The following is a 7,673-nucleotide window of genomic DNA, read 5'->3' on the forward strand; positions in this document are numbered from 1 at the left end:
ATTTTTCTAATAGAAATGAGATAATGTATGCTTACTTGTAGCTCAAGTACAGATCCATGATTTCAGCATCAACTCTGGACTTCTCATCTTGCTTGAATGGAACAAACTCTTTTTTCCCATTACTTGGTTGTACACTTGCAGTCATCAGAAATGTTAGGATGGATGTATTGCACTTGCCTCTAGTTTTGTTGAGCCCCCCCCCCCCCCCGCAAGGCACATCTTAAAATCGCTACAACTTTGGCTCTACAGAATTAGCTATCATCACTCATATTTTTCGTCATGTAAATTTCGTTAGCAATATCAGCTTTATTTGCCATCAGTAACCAGTGCACTAAGATGACAGGGATAGCACACACTGGTTAGAAATATGATAAATAACTTGCTGTTGAGAGGTGGATATGTATCTTTGAGTCTGGAACAACTAATAGAGATGAGGATTCCCTGTTTTCTCAAGAGTACTGTATCTTGGAAAAGCAGAGGACCCATATCTCTGGGGGCATTTTTTTAAGGTAATAAGGAGTGCAGGTATAGCAGATATTTGTTACTGGAGATGCGCCCTCCTAGAATTTGCAGTGCTGTGAAGTGTTCCCATATGCTGACTGTCATTCTTGGGGACAATGGTGTGTTTATTTAGAAATGATTAAAAATTATGCAGCCCATCAGCATAGAACTCCCTCACTGTTAAACCCACATAGCAGGTTGAAGGGCTGTGCTGAGAGTTACTTACAGCAGCTCTGCAATACAGTCCCCCTATTAATATTGCACATCAGAGGTGATGCTGATGTTGGCTTGGATTCCCAGTCAAAAAACTCCATACCTCACAGATGGCAGCAAAAATCAATCTATTTAAATTGCATCCTCAGACCTCTGGTGCCAAATCAAGGCTCAAGTGTATTCAGAAACTTTATACACAACTGATATGCATATAGACTCATTGCATTTTTTTAAATGTTCAAAAGCTATATATATATATTGCATATGAAGAAAGACCCAAATAAGAGTAGTGCCATCTCTCTCTTCTATGGTTTTGGCATCTTCCTTAGCCACATATGCATAATAGAGTACACTGCAAGGGTTTTTTTTTGGGTGGGGAGTGTCTGCTTGTTTTTAACTCCTTTGAAACAATCTGAATCTTTCCAAGTGCATATTTCTTGCTGTTCTGCATACAGTGCAAACTATTTTGTTGAAGAAATATTCTCTAAATGGTTGTGACCCAAGGAAAATGGGTTCTGGATTTTTCTTTAATTCCTCTTGAAGGGATTTTAAAATTTCCTTTGGCTGGTACAGGAGAACCAGTGAAAACCAGCCTCTCTGCTTTGATAACATCACCCTTGAAAGCATGCAGAAAGCAAACAAGGGGAGCTGGCAATAGCCATGCGTGCAATGGAGAAAACCAGTCTGTCCTCAACATTTTTTTTTTACTTTGTTAGTAACAGAAATGTGGAGTGTGTTTTGATAATTGTTTCATAGTTCCATTATAGTAGCTCCTACAGTGGGGATACTCTCCTGAATTCCATGTCCTACTTTTTTACAAAGTTAAACACATCAGTACTCTTTGCTGCTCTTTTTTAGGACCAGTGATATGAAAGGGGCCTATGCACCCCACTAGTTTTGTCCTTACAATCTCTAAAGCCGTATCAGTATTTCTCACAAGTGAATCAACACTTGCATTTTGAAGCTTTCGGACATCCGTAGCAATGCTTATGAACCACATAATCTGTTGAAGTATTGCATTGCATAAAATAATGCTGGTATATCTGAAGAATTGGGACGCGGGTGGCGCTGTGGGTAAAAGCCTCAGTGCCTAGGGCTTGCCGATCGAAAGGTCGGCGGTTCGAATCCCCGCGGCGGGGTGCGCTCCTGTTGTTTGGTCCCAGCGCCTGCCAACCTAGCAGTTCGAAAGCACCCCCGGGTGCAAGTAGATAAATAGGGACTGCTTACTAGCGGGAAGGTAAACGGCGTTTCCGTGTGCGGCTCTGGCTCGCCAGAGCAGCGATGTCACGCTGGCCACGTGACCCGGAAGTGTCTCCGGATAGCGCTGGCCCCCGGCCTCTTGAGTGAGATGGGCGCACAACCCTAGAGTCTGTCAAGAATGGCCCGAACGGGCAGGGGTACCTTTACCTTTACCTTTTATATCTGAAGAAGCTGTGATGGAGGTAATACATTCCCACGTTCAATTATTACATTTCCCCCATGTTTTCCAAGTTGCCACATTCCACATATTTTATTACAGACGTTAGTTTGTTACTGGGAGACAATGAATGCATACACCACCCTGCTTTTAATGCACTTGTTCCTCTTGCTTGCCAAACACTCTCTCTAGTTGGTGAGCCCCCAAAATGTCTCAGCCACTAACCTGACACCAAAGATATGGCTAGTCCAAATGCCCACCTCCTGAATAACTAACTAGTTTTCCTTCCCCGCTCCCCGAGCTTATGACTGCATAAAGAGGTAGGATGCAGTGGCCAAATTATGCTAAAGTAATCAATCCATTTTACAATCGCCATTCTCATATTCCCCAAAGCCATTCTTTTTTAGCTTTAGTGAAATTTGGACAGACCAGGTTTCTGTTTGCCAGTATTTGTAGATGGGCAAGAAAACTTAATGGCCAGATGAGATGGATAGCATGCAATATATCCAAGTAGGTATCGCCCCGTCCCAGCAGATATATTAGTAATACAGTTCTATAGTTTGAGTTTTACGTAATGCTGAGCATCTGGGTAGTTTAAGACCTTCATTTCAGTTATGGGAGCTAAGAATTCTCTGTTCTTGTATGAACATGTAAACCAAGGTTGGTAGTCTACTTAAGCAGATGCCTCACAAAGTTGAAGATTACCTCAAGACAGGTAAGAGTTCCTTCTGATAATTCTCAGTAGTATCTTTCTAGCACATAATCCCATGTCCTAGGAGGCAGACAGAAATCCTAATGTTCCTGACAAATGTGCATGGGTTCTGTGAAGGGGAGGGAATGAGGACCAGCCAACAGCAGCAACACAGATGTAAGAGCACTACCTTAGGTCTAACTATTTTACGAAGCACTGGACCTTAATATGCAATATATGGGGTTTAATAATCTGTTCATGGTTTGTGGGCTACTCACTGATTTCACATCTCTGTATTTTATATATAAAATGAAACTGCAGCACTGGGAATGCTGTCTGCTACTCTGTGCTATCAAACAAGGAAATGGCAGGGAGCCTCAATGTGATGATGCCGGTTGCAGATCTCACTTTGGCCCACTACTATCAGCGCTTCTTTTGCTGTGGCGGTGGGGGTCTGTTCTTAATGTTCTTGCACTTGGGAATGTGTCTCTCAGCCACCTTAGGTGCAAACTGACGGGTGCAATAAGGGCATAACTTGTAGTCTGGGTTCTCCATAGCAGGGGCTGGGGGGAGGTCTGATGCCTTCCCTCCTTTGGAGATTACTCGTTGCAGCTCACGAGCCCTACGCAATGTCTTGATGAACGATTCGTGCTTCTGTCTCCAGTTGCTTTGCTTAGATAGCTCACTGTTTTGCTTGGAAGCCTCAAAATTTTGTCTGGAATTCTTTTTCTGTAGTGAGAAGGGGGAAAGGGAGAAACTATTAGTACAACCTGTTAGCTCACACTCTGATATTTCCTGCCACTGTTTTTGTTCTGGACACAGTTTAGTTATCATATACCAGAGAGCAGGATATTTCTAATGTAACAGGTTCTTGGTCCCTATAAGGCAAATGGAACTACATAGCATATGTGAAGACCAAAGTTCTGCTAGGTGGACAGAACACGTGCTGCTTTTAAAAAGTCTTATCACTAACTCACAGGTCCACTGCAGAATGATATCACTAGGTTTTCTACCAAAATCATTGCCACTGCTCAGATCATCTGAACATTGTAACTGGAATGCAGATGAAATCTCTTAAACGGGGGTAAAATTACCCGATTTAATCTGATGGTGAAATTGAACAGACCCTCTAAAATAGAAGGACTTTGATGCCACTGAACTGTCCCATACTTTTAACTATGAGTACTTTCTTCATTCTTAATTTCAGAGGATCGTTCTAAGCCTGATCTTAATCTTATCATGCAGCTGTGACATTTGTAGGTTAGTTATGAGTGACTTGACTTGTTACATAAAATTAATTTGATAATTTTGAAGATTTGTTTTCACATCCTCAACACCTCGTTTTTGTATGATGAAAGAAGGTAAAATTGGGCTCTTGTTTGGTATAATTTCTAGCAGTCACCCTACCCATGGCTGAATTGAAGTAGATGAATGGCAATTAAGAGGTATATTAGGGATCATCAAGATTTATTAGGAATTCCACATGATTTGAAAGGAACTCCAAGAATTAAAGAATGAACATCAAAGTGGAAACCAGAGAATGATGGCAAATGATGCTGGTACATCATTAAAGCTAAAAAGGACCCAGGCTGATCAGTGACTGTCTAAAAGTTCCAAACAGACCCAAAGGAACAGCAGGGTATGCATAACAAGTAAGTAAATGTATTACCTGAGAGGTGTCTGTACCCTTCAATAGATAATAGGTCTCTAATTCGGTGCCTTTTGCTCTAGCCTTGCTTGAATCAAACACTTTTCTCTTGGAGCCATGATTCTTCCTGCAGATGCTTATGTGCTTCTCCAACCTGGAGCAATAAAGCTTTCGCCCACAGAAATTGCACTCTCCCCAATCCTCTACACTGCTTGGAGCCTCTGTATATGAGGGTTCTGCTGCCACACAGTCAACCTGTCCCAATGAGGCTGCTGCGGAAGGAGCCTGGTCACGTATGGAAGCCAGTTCTGGGCTAGAAGTGGCTGAAATCTGGGATACATTCTCTCGAATTTTACTGTTGCTAGCCACCAATCTTTGCTTTTTTAGCTTTTCCATGTGGAGTGCCTGGGGAGGCAGGGCAGTCCCCACTGAGACAGCAGGGCTGTCTGGAATATGTACCTTTTGACAGTCACGCGTTTGAGCTACAGATCTGGAAACATGGCCCTGAGTAATACCTGCTGCTTTCCTCTCAGGCATACATAGTCCTCCCCGCTGCCGTCTTCCTTCTGCTTCTGCCTGCTGCCTCTCCCACTGGATTCTTCGAAGCTCTTCTTCCGTTCTCCTCAGCTTCTCCCTGAGCAGGGCCTCCTTTCGCTGGATCTCCTCCTCTAAGCTCCGCCCAGCAGCCTCCAGTTTTTGAATGTAGCCCGACTCTGCCCTACGGGAATGAGAAGCTGCTCTCTTGGATTGCTCTACAGAAAAAGGAGAAGGCACTCTAACATGATGAGTCTTGACTGCATGTGACCTTCCTTTTTTCTCTGAGCTAGGGCTAATGGGAGGAGTCTTTCTAGCTGGTGGGCTCCCAACTTGCCAAGAACTGGGCAGGTGAACATTCCCAGCTGTATGGGGAAAGACTGGTTTGAGAGGGTATGACCTGTCCACACCTTCTCTCCGTTTGGTTCTCCAGTGGGAGGGCAGACTGTTGGCCTGGCCTTTGAAGTACCAATTGCGTGGGCCAGCAGAATAGAAACCTGCCTTCTCCAAGATCAGTTGACTAGTTTCTGTAGGCTGAGAACAAGAAGAGCTCCGCCCTTTTTGGATATGAAGATCTGCCAGCTTCTTATCTTTGTTGCACAGGAATTGCTGCTGGATATTACTCCTCAAGTGTTCTAGCTGGACCGGCTCTTTAAGAGCCTCAGGGTGGCATCTTTCCTGGCTTGTTGCAGGAAGGTTGGAATTGGCCGCCATTGGATCCATATGTGAACACACAGCCAGCTGCAAATGAGCCATTCAGCATTTCCAGTAAAGCCTGGGGGAATGCAACAAGTTACATACATGCTATGATTGGGGCCCTCATGCTAGAATCCCTTTCTCCTACTATAATAGGGGAAAGCAAGTACACATCAGCTCTAGGGGGCCTTTATAGATATATAAAGGGGGGCCTTGCTTTTCAGTGATGGAAACGGCACTGGCATATGGGGAGGATGACAGAATATTGCATGAGGGCCTGACATTGTATCAGCACAATATCCAGAATCCTTAAATCTGTGCAAATGTAAGTGCACCAGGCAAATTTGGGGACCCTATGCCATTAGAAATTTCTGTGTTGACATCAGGGCCTAAGGGAGCAGGAATGGTGTAGAAAAAGGGACAAGAAGTCAACAGTGTATCAAGTATTCCGGTCCTTTCCTTTCCTCTCTTAAAATGGACTGGCAGAGGGAGGGATCAAACCATTATATCTGCACAGAAAGCCTTTTACAAAGACTTTAATAAATGGGGGGGGGGGTTTCATAACTTGATGCAATCCATCCTCCCTACTTCAAATGGTGAGGGTACCTAGAAGAGAGCCTCCAAAGAGGATAAGCACAGGAAAGCTGACATGCTAGCAAGTTTTCCTTCAGGTACCTGGGTATCAAGCCATTTAAAGATAAGTACCAGCACTCAGAAATTGATGAGCAGCCAGTGAAGTTTTAAAATACACTTGAAATATGTTCAAAATGATCAGAAAGTATGCTGAACCAACTGAAATTACCAGTACTCAAAAGTACCTCACATGCAATGTATCATATCCGTCAACCCTAGATTATATCAGGGTATGGACAACTGTGATCAAGCTATCCGTTCAACTGGTGCACCAACCTTAGCTTATGAAAGGTTTTGACTACCAAATACTAAATAAAATGGATAAATTTCTATATATAGCATCCAGCTGACACTATACGTATAGCATCTAGAATACAGGATATTTAACTAGATATACTATTGCTCTCATTCACTATGACAGTTCTCATGTAATAGAAGACAGTAACATAGTGTCCACCTAAGGCAGTGTTTAGGGTCTACTGACTCTAATGGAAGCTACTGACCCTAATGGAATCAGCAAAATTCCTAATAATGGGAAGGTGGCCTGACAGGTGTTTGATAGCTCATTACAGGTACACTAACCTTAATGTAACTGAACAGTTTAGACTACAGTAGAAGCTTCATCAGATGTTGGCAAGTGATGGGCCTCAATTTCAGAAAGCTGATGCAAGATACCTGCCAAAATAATGCTTTTAAATCATGGTAGCTATTCCTATGTGAAACTAATAGAGGTTGCATCCTCAAGTCAAGGGTGCCAGTGGCCCTCCAGATGTTGCACTCCAGCCTCCATCATCCCTGACTATCCCCCTTGTCTATCCTGGCTAAGGCTGACAGGTGTTGGAGACCAACAATTTGTGTCTGGCCACAGGGTCCCCACCCCACCCCCACCCCTTCTTCTTCAACAAGACTGCCAGTTAGTTGCAGAATTAACAGATTTCAACCCAGCGTCCTGTTACCGCTCGCTCCAAGCGACTGCCTGGTCAGTTCTACGAGGGGCAACAGGAGCCAAGCAAACATCTTCCACCGAGAAATGGGATGAAGCCAAGAGGGGACACCCACATCCACCTGTTCAGTCTCCAGGGTAACTTGGACCCCCGCGCTCCCCAAGGCCTGCCTGCTCGCCCGCCCTCGCAGAGCATGCCTGGCTGCTCCAGACACTCGTCCCCAGCCCCTCAAGCCAAGCCAAGCCTATTCTCACCTGCCTCTTCTTACCGCAGCCTCCGATCCTCAGGGCAGCTGTTTACCACCGTTGCTTAGCAACGAGCGCCCGCGTGCTACATCCGGCTCCGTCCTCCCCGCTTCCTGTCCGCATCTTTAGGGTCTGTATATCTCTGTGCGTT

General features: G+C 44.3%; 1 protein-coding gene across 3 annotated transcripts; it reads right to left on the reverse strand.

Moving 5' to 3' along the window:
- Positions 1-2,194: 2,194 nt before the first annotated feature.
- On the reverse strand, positions 2,195-7,672 carry ZC2HC1C (zinc finger C2HC-type containing 1C). 3 transcript variants are annotated; one of them, XM_028719451.2, is made up of 4 exons: positions 7,532-7,661; positions 6,916-7,008; positions 4,492-5,779; positions 2,195-3,551 (listed from the first exon to the last, which is right to left on the reverse strand). In XM_028719451.2, the coding sequence occupies exons 3-4, from the start codon at positions 5,758-5,760 to the stop codon at positions 3,246-3,248; spliced, it is 1,575 nt and encodes a 524-aa protein (XP_028575284.2). In that variant the 5' UTR covers positions 5,761-5,779; positions 6,916-7,008; positions 7,532-7,661; the 3' UTR covers positions 2,195-3,245. The 3 variants fall into 3 exon arrangements, with proteins under 3 accessions (XP_028575284.2, XP_028575321.2, XP_028575313.2); XM_028719488.2 differs by lacking the exon at positions 6,916-7,008 and having other exon boundaries at positions 7,546-7,672; XM_028719480.2 differs by lacking the exon at positions 6,916-7,008.
- Between the last annotated feature and the right edge of the window lies 1 nt (position 7,673).

Source organism: Podarcis muralis, chromosome 1, assembly GCF_964188315.1.
Source record: "Podarcis muralis chromosome 1, rPodMur119.hap1.1, whole genome shotgun sequence".
Taxonomy (NCBI): Eukaryota; Metazoa; Chordata; class Lepidosauria; order Squamata; family Lacertidae; genus Podarcis; species Podarcis muralis.